This window comes from Protomyctophum parallelum, assembly GCF_964188405.1.
Source record: "Protomyctophum parallelum genome assembly, chromosome: 16".
Lineage (NCBI taxonomy): Eukaryota > Metazoa > Chordata > Actinopteri > Myctophiformes > Myctophidae > Protomyctophum > Protomyctophum parallelum.
The window spans coordinates 44,702,169-44,720,256 of NC_139711.1; the positions used below are offsets into that span (position 1 = coordinate 44,702,169).

Here is an 18,088-nt window from a genome sequence, read left to right on the forward strand (position 1 = left end):
ATAGGGTAAGGGCTAGTATATATATATAAATATGAAGTGAGGGGGGGGGGGGAGTCTCTCTCTCTCTCTCTCTGAATGAAGTATATAGTGATCTAACATGTTAACATCCACACTACTAACCTGGCTGATTTGCAGTTCTTTACAACTGGGACCAGTCTCCGTCGCCCCTCCTTTGATGTGTTGTATTTCTGCAGGTCCAACTCCTCCAGAACGTCCTCTGACATCATCAGCATGGAGGCCAGAGCTGAACACTGGGGCACAGTGAGTTTTTTCCCTGAGCTGCTCTCTGACTCCAGGTACTGTTGGATCCCCCGACTGACTGACGGGTCGTTCATCTCCATCAGACAGTGGAAGATGTTGATACATCTGTCAGGAGAGGCATCACGATCATTCATCTCCTTCAGGTTGTCGATGACTCTCTGGATCTCCTCTGGACTGTTCTCTGTCTGACCCAGCAGGTCTCCTAACAGACTCTGGTTGGACTGCAGTGAGAGACCATGAAGGAAGCGGACAAAGAGGTCCAGGCGACCACTCTTACTCTGCAGGGTTTTCTTCATAGCAGCCTTCAGGAAGTCAGACAGGGAACATTTACTGTTGAAACGGCGGTCTCCCAGGAATGTCTTCAGGACCTTCGTGTTCTTCTGAGAGAAACAGTGGGACAGGTAGACTGCAGCCAGAAACTCCTGGAAGCTCAAATGAACGAAGCAGTAGACCGTTTTGTGGAAGAACAAACCGTCTTTTTTGAAGAAGGTTGTGCAAAAGCCCAAGTTCTTCAAGTCCTTGTTCACATCAAGACCACACGCCTTCAGGTCCTCCTTATAGAAAATGATGTTGCCTTTGACCAGTTGGAGAAACGCCAGCTTGCCCAGCTTCAGAAGAACTTTCCCTGCATCCTTTATGAGCTTCCCGCTGTCTGCCTCGCCTAGTGCAGGATTCTCCCGCAGTATCTCACCCATCAGGAAGTGGCAGAACAGCTCAACCAGGGTTTTGGGCAGCCTGAATGTCGCCCCCATGTTCTTCACCATGTTCTTCACAAAGGTAGCAAGGATCCAACAGAAGACTGGGATTTCACACATGGTGAGGAGGATCTTTGATTCTTTGATCTGTGAGAGGATTGAGCTGGCCTGGGTCTCATCACTGAACGTCTTCTCGAAGAAATCCTTCTTCTGGTCATCTCTGATGAACCCTCGTACTTCTGTCATCCTGTTTACAAACTCCTTAGGGATCTGATTGGCTGCTACAGGTCGCGAGGTTATCCAGATTCGAGCAGAGGGGAGGAGCTTCCCCTTGATGAGGTTTACAAGGAGATCTTTCACTGGGTAAGAGTCGTTGACATTCATGAGGCCAATTTCTGTTTTGAAATCAAACTTGAATTTATTTTCATCATAACCATCCAGAACAAACATGACTTTAAAGGGGACGTCGTTGTAGTTTCCTGACTTCTGCAATTTAGTGAAGATAAGATTAAGAACGTCTTCCTCAATACATCTGGTTTCCACGATGCAGCAGTGAATTAGCTGTGCCAAAGTAAACTTTTTTCCCTTGAGCATATTTAACTGGCGGAACTTGAGCGGGAACACGAGGTGTGGGTCTTGGGGGAAACATCTCTTGGCCCAGTCGAACATAAATTTGTGTACGAGGATCGTTTTTCCAATCCCTGCACAGCCAACGGTCAGCACTGTTCTTATGATTCGTCCAGAAAGGTCTTTGAACATCTGAACCAGTTGGATTTCCTCTCTTGCCTTCTTCATCTCCATCTGTCTGGCCTCATGATGGCTGTGGATGTCTGTTCTTTCGATGTCTACATTGTAGAGCGGAGCGAAGACGTTTTCAAACACGACCTCAGACTGTGTGCCCAAATCTACACTCAGATATGTACTGTTCATGTTGTGTTGAAGCTGCTTTTCATAGTCAGTGATGTGACGATATCCTGGTGTTCTCTTCAACAGACCTGTAGCGAACAAAGCAATGCTATGTTTAACAGCCTTGTCTCCACACACACACACACACACACACACACACAGTGGGTGAAGAGACCATTTCCTTACCTCTCAGTTTGGCGGCCCTCTTCCTCCCTCGTCTTTCCTTCTCTTCTCCTGTCAAAGCTGAGATGTGAGACAGTGATTGGTCAGTGAGATGTGAGACAGTGATTGGTCAGTGAGATGTGAGGCAGTGATTGGTCAGTGAGATGTGAGGCAGTGATTGGTCAGTGAGATGTGAGACAGTGATTGGTCAGTGAGATGTGAGGCAGTGATTGGTCAGTGAGATGTGAGGCAGTGATTGGTCAGTGAGATGTGAGACAGTGATTGGTCAGTGAGATGTGAGGCAGTGATTGGTCAGTGAGATGTGAGGCAGTGATTGGTCAGTGAGATGTGAGGCAGTGATTGGTCAGTGAGATGTGAGACAATGATTGGTCAGTGAGATGTGAGACAGTGATTGGTCAGTGAGATGTGAGACAGTGATTGGTCAGTGAGATGTGAGACAGTGATTGGTCAGTGAGATGTGAGACAGTGATTGGTCAGTGAGATGAGAGACAGTGATTGGTCAGTGAGATGTGAGACAGTGATTTGTCAGTGAGATGTGAGACAGTGATTGGTCAGTGAGATGTGAGGCAGTGATTGGCCAGTGAGATGTGAGGCAGTGATTGGTCAGTGAGATGTGAGGCAGTGATTGGTCAGTGAGATGTGAGCCAGTGATTGGTCAGTGAGATGTGAGGCAGTGATTGGTCAGTGAGGAGACTCTATAGGATCATTCTCGTCTTCACATAATGACACAGAGATGGATGGATTTATATCAATATAGATTGTAAATAAATCTAGTTAAGAATAAATGAAAGACTCACGAGGTTTCCTGTTCCAGATTAAAGTTGCCAGTGCTACTGCGTACATGGAGAGAGTAACAATAAGCCCACGTCTTAATCTGCCTTGTGGTCCTTTAGGAGCTGAAAGACAGAAATATAAAACATAAATAGAAAAGAAAATCTCTGAACATTTTTTAATTCCCCTGCGAATGCTTCCTAGTAAAACAGGAAGTGAACAGATTGTGAGGTCTGTGTGTTCATCAACAGGCGGGACACGGTATTGCAGCACTTCAAAAACGCTGGTTTATTTTCAATCCCATAAATCATAGCAGTATTTCAAACAATTATTCACAAACACTTAGAAAACCCCACGTGGGTTTTCTGGTATTTATATTCCAATACAGTAGGGTTGGTTGTCAGGCTTCTTCCACAGCCTGGAGGTGGATGAGAAAGAGAATATTAGTTTCAACTCAGGTTATATAGTCTCTTGTCGTCCTTCTCCTAATAATAATAGACAATAATAAGAGATGACGACGGATTCTTGCTTCGTGACGTCGTCAGTATTCATCCTTTACTGTAGAGGGTCTCCTCCCATAGCGGGGATTCAGCTCCGAGCGAGCACTAGCCGTTTAGCCTAACCGGCGTCTATAATGAGTGCCTGCTTGCTAGGCAGTTCTCAATGCAATGTCTTAGGAATTAAATAGGTTTCCTTCCGACCTTATTATCCGTAGTTTCCTCGTCCTCGTCGCTGTGGCGGGGCAGGCTCCTTCCCGCAGCGCGGTCCGTGGAAACTGGAACTCCTCTTCTGTATGCCAGACAGAACTCAATGTTATCCCGACTTTACTATCTGTAGTTCTCACGTCGCCGTCGTTGGCGGGGCTGGCTTCCACGCAACAGCCCGATACGTGAGAACTGGAACTCAATGTTATATTTCCTTCATCCTGTCCCGCGGATTCTGTCGCTCGGACATAACCCTGGACGGATTCTATAAAACCCCCCGACGGTGTGCGTGCCTCCGTGAGCGTGTGTGAACCAGCCGCTGTCAGACGCACTACTAAGTCTCCCTTTTATCTGGCGGGTGTGGCCGCTTGCTGATTTGGGTGCGGTCCGTCAATCAGCTCAATCTGGTGGAGGAGGGCGTTCCCAACGGCCCGAGGCGTCTTCTGTCTGACAGCGTGCCTGGTTGCCCTGGCAACGCACTTACCATCGCGGGGGTCGCTCACCAGACCCCACACACTCCCCCCCTAAGATCCTTGCCAAGGCGAGGAGCTTCATCTTCTTCCATCTTCCTCACTGGGTCCTCTCCCTGGGTCCTCTCGTTGGGTTCTCTCTCTGGGTCCCCTCACTGGGTCCTCTCACTGGGTCCTCTCGTTGGGTCCCCTCACTGGGTCCCCTCACTGGGTCCCCTTGTAAAAAAAAAACGGTTGTCGGCCTTCGCTGGTTCACTTTTAGATGCTTGCAGCATCTGGGTGCCCACCTGATAGTTCTCCACCAGGGTGACCAGCTCTACGGTTATGGGCAGGCGTGCACTGCTACTTTCTTCGCGTCGGGGGGTAAGGCTCTCTCTCATGCCGTGGTCGACCTGGGCTGCTCTTCACCAGGGCGTTTTAAGGCTGCTGCTTGATCTCTGGTAGGCGGTGGTTAGGACCTTTGTACCCACATTCTCCACCATATGTGAGGTCTGTGTGTTCATCAACAGGCGGGACACGGTATTGCAGCACTTCAAAAACGCTGGTTTATTTTCAATCCCATAAATCATAGCAGTATTTCAAACAATTATTCACAAACACTTAGAAAACCCCACGTGGGTTTTCTGGTATTTATATTCCAATACAGTAGGGTTGGTTGTCAGGCTTCTTCCACAGCCTGGAGGTGGATGAGAAAGAGAATATTAGTTTCAACTCAGGTTATATAGTCTCTTGTCGTCCTTCTCCTAATAATAATAGACAATAATAAGAGATGACGACGGATTCTTGCTTCGTGACGTCGTCAGTATTCATCCTTTACTGTAGAGGGTCTCCTCCCATAGCGGGGATTCAGCTCCGAGCGAGCACTAGCCGTTTAGCCTAACCGGCGTCTATAATGAGTGCCTGCTTGCTAGGCAGTTCTCAATGCAATGTCTTAGGAATTAAATAGGTTTCCTTCCGACCTTATTATCCGTAGTTTCCTCGTCCTCGTCGCTGTGGCGGGGCAGGCTCCTTCCCGCAGCACGGTCCGTGGAAACTGGAACTCCTCTTCTGTATGCCAGACAGAACTCAATGTTATCCCGACTTTACTATCTGTAGTTCTCACGTCGCCGTCGTTGGCGGGGCTGGCTTCCACGCAACAGCCCGATACGTGAGAACTGGAACTCAATGTTATATTTCCTTCATCCTGTCCCGCGGATTCTGTCGCTCGGACATAACCCTGGACGGATTCTATAAAAACCCCCGACGGTGTGCGTGCCTCCGTGAGCGTGTGTGAACCAGCCGCTGTCAGACGCACTACTAAGTCTCCCTTTTATCTGGCGGGTGTGGCCGCTTGCTGATTTGGGTGCGGTCCGTCAATCAGCTCAATCTGGTGGAGGAGGGCGTTCCCAACGGCCCGAGGCGTCTTCTGTCTGACAGCGTGCCTGGTTGCCCTGGCAACGCACTTACCATCGCGGGGGTCGCTCACCAGACCCCACACACTCCCCCCCTAAGATCCTTGCCAAGGCGAGGAGCTTCATCTTCTTCCATCTTCCTCACTGGGTCCTCTCCCTGGGTCCTCTCGTTGGGTTCTCTCTCTGGGTCCCCTCACTGGGTCCTCTCACTGGGTCCTCTCGTTGGGTCCCCTCACTGGGTCCCCTCACTGGGTCCCCTTGTAAAAAAAAAACGGTTGTCGGCCTTCGCTGGTTCACTTTTAGATGCTTGCAGCATCTGGGTGCCCACCTGATAGTTCTCCACCAGGGTGACCAGCTCTACGGTTATGGGCAGGCGTGCACTGCTACTTTCTTCGCGTCGGGGGGTAAGGCTCTCTCTCATGCCGTGGTCGACCTGGGCTGCTCTTCACCAGGGCGTTTTAAGGCTGCTGCTTGATCTCTGGTAGGCGGTGGTTAGGACCTTTGTACCCACATTCTCCACCATATGTGAGGTCTGTGTGTTCATCAACAGGCGGGACACGGTATTGCAGCACTTCAAAAACGCTGGTTTATTTTCAATCCCATAAATCATAGCAGTATTTCAAACAATTATTCACAAACACTTAGAAAACCCCACGTGGGTTTTCTGGTATTTATATTCCAATAAAGTAGGGTTGGTTGTCAGGCTTCTTCCACAGCCTGGAGGTGGATGAGAAAGAGAATATTAGTTTCAACTCAGGTTATATAGTCTCTTGTCGTCCTTCTCCTAATAATAATAGACAATAATAAGAGATGACGACGGATTCTTGCTTCGTGACGTCGTCAGTATTCATCCTTTACTGTAGAGGGTCTCCTCCCATAGCGGGGATTCAGCTCCGAGCGAGCACTAGCCGTTTAGCCTAACCGGCGTCTATAATGAGTGCCTGCTTGCTAGGCAGTTCTCAATGCAATGTCTTAGGAATTAAATAGGTTTCCTTCCGACCTTATTATCCGTAGTTTCCTCGTCCTCGTCGCTGTGGCGGGGCAGGCTCCTTCCCGCAGCACGGTCCGTGGAAACTGGAACTCCTCTTCTGTATGCCAGACAGAACTCAATGTTATCCCGACTTTACTATCTGTAGTTCTCACGTCGCCGTCGTTGGCGGGGCTGGCTTCCACGCAACAGCCCGATACGTGAGAACTGGAACTCAATGTTATATTTCCTTCATCCTGTCCCGCGGATTCTGTCGCTCGGACATAACCCTGGACGGATTCTATAAAAACCCCCGACGGTGTGCGTGCCTCCGTGAGCGTGTGTGAACCAGCCGCTGTCAGACGCACTACTAAGTCTCCCTTTTATCTGGCGGGTGTGGCCGCTTGCTGATTTGGGTGCGGTCCGTCAATCAGCTCAATCTGGTGGAGGAGGGCGTTCCCAACGGCCCGAGGCGTCTTCTGTCTGACAGCGTGCCTGGTTGCCCTGGCAACGCACTTACCATCGCGGGGGTCGCTCACCAGACCCCACAAGATCCACGTCCTGGTTGCACCATCTAGCTCCACCCCCCCTCATAGAGTTGTGGGAGGAGTTTCAAGTCAATCCGACAAACCGGAAGTAGGAATTATAGTTTCATGAAATTGGAAGTCCGTACGGCTTTCCACTTTTAAAAAACAATAATTCCTACTAACCCACCCACCAGGTTTGGGACCTTTAGCATGCTCCAAACTGGAGTTATGGCTGTTTAAAGCCCAGCCAATAGGATTCAATAATGATAGTCCCCCTAGCAACCCCTCAAGGATCCCTTGGGGGTCCCCGGACCGCACTTTGATAACCACTGGCATGGCTGGCAAATGGGAGGAGAGATGGACAGAACCCCTGGGCAATGGGATTACATACATCCAGGCTATGGGATATAAAGTAAAAGCCAAAAATCTGAACTAACACTTGCACACGCACACGCACACGCACACACACACACACACACACACACACACACACACACACACACACACACACACACACACACACACACACACACACACACACACACACACACACACACACACACACACACACACACACACACTAAACTATTCGTACCTCTGTAAAGCGGGTTGTCTACAGCGTCGCTCTGCTCCACACTGAAGCGGTTCTTTATCGCACAGGATATTCTTTGAACTCTTCTCCCTTCCTCGTCGTCGCTGATCGTCACCGTCCGGGAGTCGGGCCCGATCCATTCCTCATCGTTGTAGATCCTGGTCTGGTTGGGTTTGGGTCGAGTCCATTTCTCACCGTGGAACCTCCATCGATAGACGACCACGCCCCACTCTGTGACGTCTCCCAATACGCTGCACTGCAGCGTGCAGCTGCTGGAGTTGGAGTCACATGGTGCCACGATGGATAGCTTTGGATGTGGGACTCTCTCTGTTGAGGACACAGAATGAAGACATGAAGAATTAACCCATTCTGGGCCCTTTTGGTGTTTTAAACATTATGTTATAATTTAGCAATTGAAACATAGCAGATCTACGAGCTTGTAGATCTGCTATTTTTGAAAAATCAAAGAACGACCGACATAGAAACATAGCTTTTTCAGAAAACTGTCAGGATGTAGAAGACATTTATAGAATCTGATCTCAGGTCAGAATGGGTTAATGCAACACACATCTATTATGAGCACAAGCACATGCACATGCGCACACATGCACACTCGCACATGCACACGCGCGCCGCACACGCACACACAAGCCGGGGCAACTGACTGAAGACGAGATGTTAACATGCCTCCTGCTGACCCTGAACTGACCTCATGCTTCCTTCTATGCATGAGGAGTCCAAAGCCCCTTCTTTTCACCCGACAGGAGAGGGAGTTTTCCCCCGTTATTCCCCGTTATTCCTTTTTCTTTTTTACTTACATTTTTATCCCACGATTTTGTAACCCAGTTTTTTCTTTTCACCCAGTGCCAATTATCTAATGTAATCCTGGGCGCTACACTTCCTCTGCCAACCTGGGGGGGCAGCGGACTGACCTCATGCCTCCTTCTATGCATGAGGAGTCCAAGCTGCTTCTTTTCACCTGACAGAGGGGAATTTCCCCGGCCGGACGTAGCGCGTGGAAGGGACTCGAACCCAGGACCTTCTAGCTGTGAGGCGACAACACTACCAACTGTGCCACCGTGCCCCCTCAAACACGTTATTCCAAGCAGTTATTCCTTTCCCCTCCATCAGGCGCCCCGGCTGGCCAGAGGGAGGCAGTATAGAGACCAGTTCCTTTCCCCTCCATCAGGCGCCCCGGCTGGCCAGAGGGAGGCGGTATGAGCCGGATCTCGATGACATCTTTAGCCCAGCCCGATACTGCACCACATCAACATATCTACAGTTTCCGTTACAATTGAAATAAAGTATCCCCTCGCACTACCCCCCCTCCCCCCCCTGGAGGGAACCGACGCCCCTTTATTTCGTAGTAGCGGGGTAGCGTTTTTGGGGGCTTCTTTCTAAAGTGTAGGCCCCTAGTAGCTTATTTGGTCTTGTTTCTAAAGTGTAGTTGTTTATTTGGGCTTGTTTCTAAAGTGTAGTTGCTTATTTGGGCTTGTTTCTAAAGTGTAGTTGTTTATTTGGGCTTGTTTCTAAAGTGTAGTTGTTTATTTGGTCTTGTTTCTAAAGTGTAGTTGTTTATTTGGTCTTGTTTCTAAAGTGTAGTTGTTTATTTGGGCTTGTTCAGGCCGAGTACTTTACTGTACTGAGTAAGACTGTCCCATTCAGACACAGAAGTAGGCCTACAGGCCTGTGTCTGCATAAAAAAAGGAAAAAATAAATACCTCATGTCAACTCACTGCCACACAGTTGTTTCAGTTCATTTTAAGCTCTGTATAATCTAAATGTTCTGTTGTTGTAGTTGCAGTGTCTGTTGTTGTAGTTGTAGTGTCTGTTGTTGTAGTTGTAGTGTCTGTTGTTGTAGTTGCAGTGTCTGTTGTTGTAGTTGTAGTGTCTGTTGTTGTAGTTGCAGTGTCTGTTGTTGTAGTTGTAGTGTCTGTTGTTGTAGTTGCAGTGTCTGTTGTTGTAGTTGTAGTGTCTGTTGTTGTAGTTGTAGTATCTGTTGTTGTAGTGTCTGTTGTATCAACATGTATAGGGAATCTAAATGTTCTGTTGTAGTGTCTGTTGTAGTTTGGTAAAGATGTTGGGAAGCGACCGCGTCATCAACTAATCCATGCCCAGCTGTGCGTATGGGACGAGTTTTTATTTTCCCTTTTTTTGATGATCACAACTTAAGTTAGCGTCTTGTGTTGTTGTTGTTGTTGGAAGCTGTTGCTGAATTAAGGACTTTTCAGATGGAATAATGTATTTGGAACAATAAAACAAGACCCGTAAGAGGAAAGACGTAGAATAAGTTTGCACCCGACGGACAAGATCGATTGTTCAACCGTGTAAAACATGCGTGGCTCACGCAGTTTATCAATTTGACCCAACATGAAACCTGCATTTATAACAGTGAAGGGCCGGTTACTTTACTGTTACTCCGCTCTGAATCTGGTCAGCCATCATCTCCCTTCATGTTTGTTATGAAATAACAGCACAGCGTGGCTGGGCGCTGTGACGTAAAATACTGCCGTACCGCTTGTTTTGCGACACGACGATATAAACGACAGAGAACATTTTTCACAATAGACATTTTCTATCGTCTATACGATATATATCGTCATATCGCCCAGCCCCAACTGAATCTGGAGGAGTGATCTCCAAAAATGTGTTTTTCCAGTCGGCCTCCTGGTAGCGCTATAACAGGCGGTTCTGGATTTGGCATGGACCGGGTTAACGGTGCCGGAGATTAGCTGGTAACAGACGGACGGAGTGCATAACATAGTCTGGTCTCTCCCCATGCCTTCGGCCTGGTGGAGACAATGACGAGTCATACTTACTCATCTCTTTAAGCACGTAGACCTTGTGGTGAGGTCTTTCGTTGATCTCCACAGAATACAGCCCCATGTCTTCTACGGTCATGTTGTCGATGACCAGCCGTCCAGTGTGTCTGTCCAGTGTTGTGCGGTTTTGAAACGTCCCGTACAAATCCACATCAAAGCCCAGTTCCCAGTCTGCTGCTAGGTTGGCTGTTAAATGACCACAAATCAAAGGTTATTGATGCCTACAGTTTCTATCTGGTCATCGTAGCTTAGTAAGATGTTAAAAGTAAAACATATTTAGGACGACCGTTGAGCCGATTCTACTCTATGGCTCCGAGACATGGACACTTTCAAAGAAACTAGAGAAACAGTTGGATGGCACCTTTACACCCGCCTTCTAATGAGAGCACACAATCTGTCATGGAAGAGAAGAGCCACCCATCGACTGATCTAATATACGGCAACTAGTACAGTCACTGGAGGGGGGGTATCATGCACCCCCCGGAAATATACTTCTAATCAGTGTTTTCTTATTGGAAGAAATGTGCTGAAAATGATGAGCTATAAAATATGATAAAAGGTTGTCAAAATGTCCCACCTACCTCAAAACCCCCTTTTTGGTATATGGCTCTGGTGAAATTGTGAACACACACTTCTCACATGCAGAGACTGACTAGGCTACTAATGATTGACAGGTGCAGCAGCTTTGGGAGCCCATGCCTGAAGATCTCCAACACAGTTCTGGAGAGAGTTCTGACTCGGTGCTTGTTACTCTTACTTGGTATAAATGTGACTTTATTGTAATGGCGGCACTGATTTGTACACTAGCATGCCACAGGCACATGTGGTCACTTTAATAATAGTTTAACTGAGATCCTTGACCCTCAAAACATAGGTCTAGACACCTTATTTGTTCATTTAAGTGCAATATTGGCTGAGATAGTGAAAATCGATTGATTTGATAATAGTGGCACTCATTTGCATAAGAATGGTAGATTGGACACTTTTTAACATAGTTTATTCAATAAATATTCCATAATGTGGAGTCAGTTCAAACTCAGTTATTAAATCATTCATTCCAAATGTATAGCTGATACTGACTGAATATACAATTTTCACCGATTTGAGGTATAGTTCAGAAAGTGTAATTTACAAGATAGAAAGGTTATCTTGGGCTCAAATTGAAGCTTAGGGATATGAGAAGTTTTCTATAATACAAGTGAGGCAGTGATACTCATCATAATGTGTTGGAAAAAAACCATCTTTGTTGTTATTAGTCAAGCGGACACCATATCTGTTTGTGTTTCTGAGGATGATGTGGGTCATATTTAAGAATATAATAGTAGCAACCTCCCAAATCCTGTTCTGCTACTTACCCCTATGTGTCAGAATACTCCATGACCAATTTCAATTATTTAAGTAATTTGAGTGAATTAATATTTGCCTTTACACAATTTCGAGAGAGCCATATACCAAAAAGGGGGTTTTGATCATAGCTCATCATTTTCAGCACATTTTTTCCAATAAGAAAACACTGATTAGAAGTATATTTCCGGGGGGTGCATGATACCCCCTTCCAGTGACTAGACTAAACCTTCCCTGTGTTTCTACACTAGTCCGATCCAGAAGAACACAGTTTGCCGACCACTGTTACAGAGCTGACAATGAGGTTATATCTTCCCTTCTTCTCTGGAGTCTCTCTCTCTCTCTCGCTCTCTCTACCTACCTAACTCTCTCTCTCTCTCTCTACCTACCTAACTCTCTCTCTCTCTCTCTCTCTACTCTAGTTTGACACTCTACTGTCTCTAAATATATTTTTTATCCCACAATTTTGTAACCCATTTTTCACCCCTGTGTCAATCATCTAATGTGATCCTGGGCTCTACACACCCTCCACCAACCTAGTCCCCCATAGGGACAAGGGGAGACCAACCTAGTCCCCATATATGGGGGACAAGGGGAGAGCAACGGACTTGAACTCATGCTTCCTTCATGCCTGAGTGTCCAAGTTGCTCCTTTACACCTGACAGGGGGGAGTTTCCCTGGTTGGACGTAGCGTGTAGAAGGAACACGTTATTCCAACCAGTTCCTTTCCCCTCCATCAGGCGCCCCGGCTGGCCAGAGAGAGGCAGTTTGGAGACCAGGATTACTGCATGTTTTTGGTGAGGGTACCTACCCTAGGGGACACGGGGAGAACATGTGAGGGTACCTACCCTAGGGGACACGGGGAGAACATGTGAGGGTACCTACCCTAGGGGACACGGGGAGAACATGTGAGGGTACCTACCCTAGGGGACACGGGGAGAACATGTGAGGGTACCTACCCTAGGGGACACGGGGAGAACATGTGAGGGTACCTACCCTAGGGGACACGGGGAGAACATGTGAGGGTACCTACCCTAGGGGACACTGGGAGAACATGTGAGGGTACCTACCCTAGGGGACACGGGAAGAACATGTTAGGGTACCTACCCTAGGGGACACTGGGAGAACATGTGAGGGTACCTACCCTAGGGGACACGGGGAGAACATGTGAGGGTACCTACCCTAGGGGACACTGGGAGAACATGTGAGGGTACCTACCCTAGGGAACACGGGGAGAACATGTTAGGGTACCTACCCTAGGGGACACTGGGAGAACATGTGAGGGTACCTACCCTAGGGGACACGGGGAGAACATGTGAGGGTACCTACCCTAGGGGACACGGGGAGAACATGCAAACTCTACTGTCTCATCATCAGTCCACATACCAAACCGGGGTGTGGTTACAATCGGGTGCGTGCTTCCACAGGAGCGCAAAATCTGTCTTGGAAGAGAAGAGCCACCCATCGACTGATCTAATATACGTTAACATTCCCTGTGTTTCTACACTAGTCCACCCATCGACTGATCTAATATACGGCAACCTTCCCTGTGTTTCTACACTAGTCCACCCATCGACTAATCTAATATACGGCAACCTTCCCTGTGTTTCTACACTAGTCCACCCATCGACTAATCTAATATACGGCAACCTTCCCTGTGTTTCTACACTAGTCCACCCATCGACTAATCTAATATACGGTAACCTTCCCTGTGTTTCTACACTAGTCCACCCATCGACTAATCTAATATACGGTAACCTTCCCTGTGTTTCTACACTAGTCTGATCCCGAAGAACACAGTTTGCCGGTCACTGCTACAGAGCTGACAATGAGGTTATATCTTCCCTTCTTCTCTGGAGTCCCCTCTCTCTCTCTCTCTCTCTCTCTCCCTCTCTCTCTCCCTACCTCCGTGCTTCCACAGGATGAAGGTGACGTTCGGAACAGAGCGGATGTCTGGTTGCATTTCCACTCGGATGCCTCTGCCTCGTGGTGGAAGGTACGTCACCTCTTGGTCTGTGGAGAGACACGTAGGTCAGCCAAGTTGAACAGTTAAAGTTATATTCAGTGGTTCCACTTAATTCAAATATCACTTATTTCTTTGAGGTTGTTTGTCTTTAGTTCCATGTTTGTTTAGTAAACGCCATTGACAATGAAGGGAAAATGTACATCATAATGTAACTCATTACGTCGTATTGTCTCTTTATTGTTAATGTTTGTGTTTGCACCGTTTGTTTTACATCACCATTACATCACCTAATCAACATGTGTTAGTCTTTAATATATTAGGGCCCCCCCAAGCCCCCCCCCCCCCCCCCCCCATAACATAATGCCTAAAACACCGAAAGGGGTTCCCGCCCCAAAATGGGTTAAAACAAGCCCAACACTGGTGATGATTATGAACATTCAATCTTACCAACAAGGAGCTGGATCATACTGCTGCCCATGTATGGAACGAAACAGCGGTAGGTCCCTTCGTCCGAGAAGCTCACCCTGGTCAGCCTCATTGAGACGTCACCACGAGACAGCTTGTCATGGAGCAAGGACGTCCTCTGTTTGTACCACGGGTGCAGGTTTCCACTCCTGGTACGTCCGTCTTGGAGAGTGCAAACGTCTTTTGGATCCAGGTCATCTCTGGTCCAAAACACTGACCGTGTCTCCATGTCGACCGGAGGGTGAACGTGACACGGAAGGATCACCTTGCCTCCCAGTCTGGCCAGCACAGGTTGAGAGGACCCGTTGACCTGGTGTTGTCCTAAAAACACAACACAGGTTGAGAGGACCCGTTGACCTGGTGTTGTCCTAAAAACACAACACAGGTTGAGAGGGACCGTTGACCTGGTGTTGTCCTAAAAACACAACACAGGTTGAGAGGGACCCGTTGACCTGCTGGAGTCCTAAAAACACAACACAGGTTGAGAGGACCCGTTGACCTGGTGTTGTCCTAAAAACACAACACAGGTTGAGAGGACCCGTTGACCTGCTGGAGTCCTAAAAACACAACACAGGTTGAGAGGACCCGTTGACCTGGTGGAGTCCTAAAAACACAACACAGGTTGAGAGGACCCGTTGACCTGGTGGAGTCCTAAAAACACAACAAAAAAACTGGTTATGGTTATGGATATGAATATTAAATCTTACCAACACGGAGCTGGATCGTACTGCTGCCCACGTGTGGAACGAAACAGCGGTAGGTCCCTTCGTCCGAGAACATCACCCCGGTCAGCCTCAGGGAGAAGTTACCGTGTTGCAGCTCCTCCGGAAACAGGAACGTCCTCCATTTGTACAAGAGGTTCACGCCGGTGGTAATGGGACGTCCATCTTTGAAAACGTAAACGTCTGGTGGGTTCAGGTCAGCTCTGGTCCAAAACACTGACCGTTTCTCCATGTTGAGCAGAGGGTCAACGAGACACGGAAGAATCGCCTCGCCTCCCAGTCTGGCCAGCACAGGTTGAGAGGACCCGATGACCTGCTGGAGTCCTAAAAACACAACACAGGTTGAGAGGACCCGTTGACCTGCTGGAGTCCTAAAAACACAACACAGGTTGAGAGGACCCGTTGACCTTTGACCTGGTGGAGTCCTAAAAACACAATGCTGTCACGTGAGCTAGAGCAGTGGTTCCCAAAGTGGGGTCCGGGGACCCCCTGGGGTCCTTGAGGGAGTGCCAGGGGGTCCCCATCAGCTAAATGATAGTTTGGAACCAAATGGACCCTCATGGGTCTGAAACTCAGAGAGTGTACAAATGGAACCAAATGGACCCTTATGGGTCTGTAACTCTGAGAGTGTACAAATGAACCCTTATGGGTCTGTAACTCAGAGAGTGTACAAATGGAACCAAATGGACCCTTATGGGTCTGTAACTCAGAGTGTACAAATGGACCCTTATGGGTCTGTAACTCAGAGAGCGTACAAATGGAACCAAATGGACCCTTATGGGTCTGTAACTCAGAGTGTACAAATGGACCCTTATGGGTCTGTAACTCAGAGAGTGTACAAATGGAACCAAATGGACCCTTATGGGTCTGTAACTCAGAGAGTGTACAAATGGAACCAAATGGACCCTTATGGGTCTGTAACTCTGAGAGTGTACAAAGTGAACCAAATGGACCCTTATGGGTCTGTTACTCAGAGAGTGTACAAATGGAACCAAATGGACCCTTATGGGTCTGTAACTCAGAGAGTGTACAAAATAAACCAAATGAACCCTTATGGGTCTGTAACTCTGAGAGTGTACAAATGGACCCTTATGGGTCTGTAACTCTGAGAGTGTACAAATGGAACCAAATGGACCCTTATGGGTCTGTAACTCTGAGAGTGTACAAATGGACCCTAACGGGTCAGTTAAATTAACATTGATTTTACAATATAAATTGGGGGTCCCAGAGATAGAAATGCCATTCAATGGGGGTCCCTAGACTAATGCATGTCAAACTGGGGGTCCTTGACAACCAAATGGACCCTTAAGGATCTGTAACTCTGAGAGTTGGAACCATCCATTTGTACACTCTCAGTTAAATTAACATTGCTTTTACAATATCAATTGGGGGTCCCAGAGATAGAAATGTGTTTAAAGGAGAATTCCATACTTAAAAGGCTTTCTTACCTTTCTTTGTAGTCGTTACGTCCCCACCAAAGAGGTCCAGGTGTTATTTTGTACAAAAGCTCCTTATTGGCTATTTCCCCTACCATAAGCCCTAAATGAATTGCATTGAATTGAATGGGATGTATGGGGTGTTGTGCTAATTCGCTTATTTCCATCGAAATAAGTAGTTAAGTGTGCCGCTTGGGTTATTATTTACATTATGAAGAGAGGATATATACAAAAAAAATATAATTTTGAGCGATGGAAATAAGCGAATTAGCACAACACCCCGTACATCCCATTCAATTCAATGCATTTCATTTAGGGCTTATGGTAGGGGAAATAGCCAATAAGGAGCTTTTGCACAAAATAACACCTGGACCTCTTTGGTGGGGACGTAACGACTATAAAGAAAGGTAAGAAAGCCTTTTAGTATGGCATCCTCCTTTAAATGGGGGTCCGTAGACTAATGCATGTCAAACGGAGGGTCATTGAAATTAAACGGTTTGAGGATCACTGCTATAGAGCCCTAAAAGTCTTCTCTTATGGGGGTCCCTGGCATAGCTATAATCTTCTCTTATGGGGGTCCCTGGCATAGGTTTAATCTTCTCTTATGGGGGTCCCTGGCATAGCTTTAATCTTCTCGTATGGGGGTCCCTGGCATAGCTTTAATCTTCTCTTATGGGGGTCCCTGGCATAGCTTTAATCTTCTCTTATGGGGGTCCCTGGCATAGCTTTAATCTTCTCTTATGGGGGTCCCTGGCATAGCTTTAATCTTCTCTTATGGGGGTCCCTGGCATAGCTTTAATCTTCTCTTATGGGGGTCCCTGGCATAGCTTTAATCTTCTCTTATGGGGGTCCCTGGCATAGCTTTAATCTTCTCTTATGGGGGTCCCTGGCATAGCTTTAATCTTCTCTTATGGGGGTCCCTGGCATAGCTTTAATCTTCTCTTATGGTGGTCCCTGGCATAGCTTTAATCTTCTCTTATGGGGGTCCCTGGCATAGCTTTAATCTTCTCTTATGGGGGTCCCTGGCATAGCTTTAATCTTCTCTTATGGGGGTCCCTGGCATAGCTTTAATCTTCTCTTATGGGGGTCCCTGGCATAGCTTTAATCTTCTCTTATGGGGGTCCCTGGCATAGCTTTTCAATTGGTGCTCAATTAGTGTCACTTTTGGGGGCTGTACAAGTGATGTGGGGGAGAGTAATTTAACCCATTCTGACCTGAGATCAGATTCATAACGAGGTTTCCACTGGACACACACTGGTCTGATGAACCCATTCTGACCTGAGATCAGATTCTAGAAATGTCAGTCGCTCTTCGATTTTTCAAAAATAGCAGACCTACAAGCTCGTAGCGCGCCACTCGGTGGCGCGATATGAGCTTGTAGATCTGCTATTTTTCAATAGCTAAAGCACAACATGATGCTGACACCAAAATGGGTGCCCGTTCAGAATGGGTTAAAACGGCTAAACAAAGAGTATGTATTAAATGTAGTATAGCATAATAAAATAAAATGTATAGTCACGATTCACCGATCCAGGATGACTTGATTCTAAGCTTAAAATAATTTATATACGGTAAATATTTTTTGAAAATCTCACGGGGGAAAAATGAATGGCCTAGTATTTTTAAGTGGAACCACCACAAAATGGCCTAGTGTATTTAACTTTGTGTTTTAGGAACCGAGGGACAGGGCGGAGGGGATGGGCCAATAGGAAAGGTGTAGCCTAGCAGTTTGTCAATAATCTGACCTTTTCAGCATTTTGACCTTTTTACCTCCTCTATGATGATTTCCTGTTTTGACTTTATAGTCGTGTATATATTCGTACGTCTCTAAATGTTTTGATGAATTGAAAATGGTGGGCCCTATAA

The 18,088-nt window shown here is 47.2% G+C and overlaps 2 protein-coding genes across 2 annotated transcripts in view; one reads left to right on the forward strand and one right to left on the reverse strand.

Annotated features, from left to right (window-relative positions):
* LOC310873828 (chemerin-like receptor 1) overlaps positions 1-18,088 on the forward strand; it is a gene marked incomplete at both ends in the record, with an annotated part of 592,518 nt that overhangs the window by 460,874 nt on the left and 113,556 nt on the right. The gene's annotated exons all lie outside the window — the stretch shown is intronic.
* LOC310873306 (uncharacterized protein) overlaps positions 1-18,088 on the reverse strand; it is a gene marked incomplete at both ends in the record, with an annotated part of 113,380 nt that overhangs the window by 86,439 nt on the left and 8,853 nt on the right. The window contains 7 exons of the mRNA XM_083785654.1: positions 2,049-2,105; positions 2,843-2,941; positions 7,471-7,794; positions 10,287-10,475; positions 13,539-13,646; positions 14,047-14,385; positions 14,772-15,110. Of these exons, the coding sequence (XP_083641780.1) occupies positions 2,049-2,105; positions 2,843-2,941; positions 7,471-7,794; positions 10,287-10,475; positions 13,539-13,646; positions 14,047-14,385; positions 14,772-15,110 (1,455 nt within the window). The remainder of the gene's footprint in view (positions 1-2,048; positions 2,106-2,842; positions 2,942-7,470; positions 7,795-10,286; positions 10,476-13,538; positions 13,647-14,046; positions 14,386-14,771; positions 15,111-18,088) is intronic.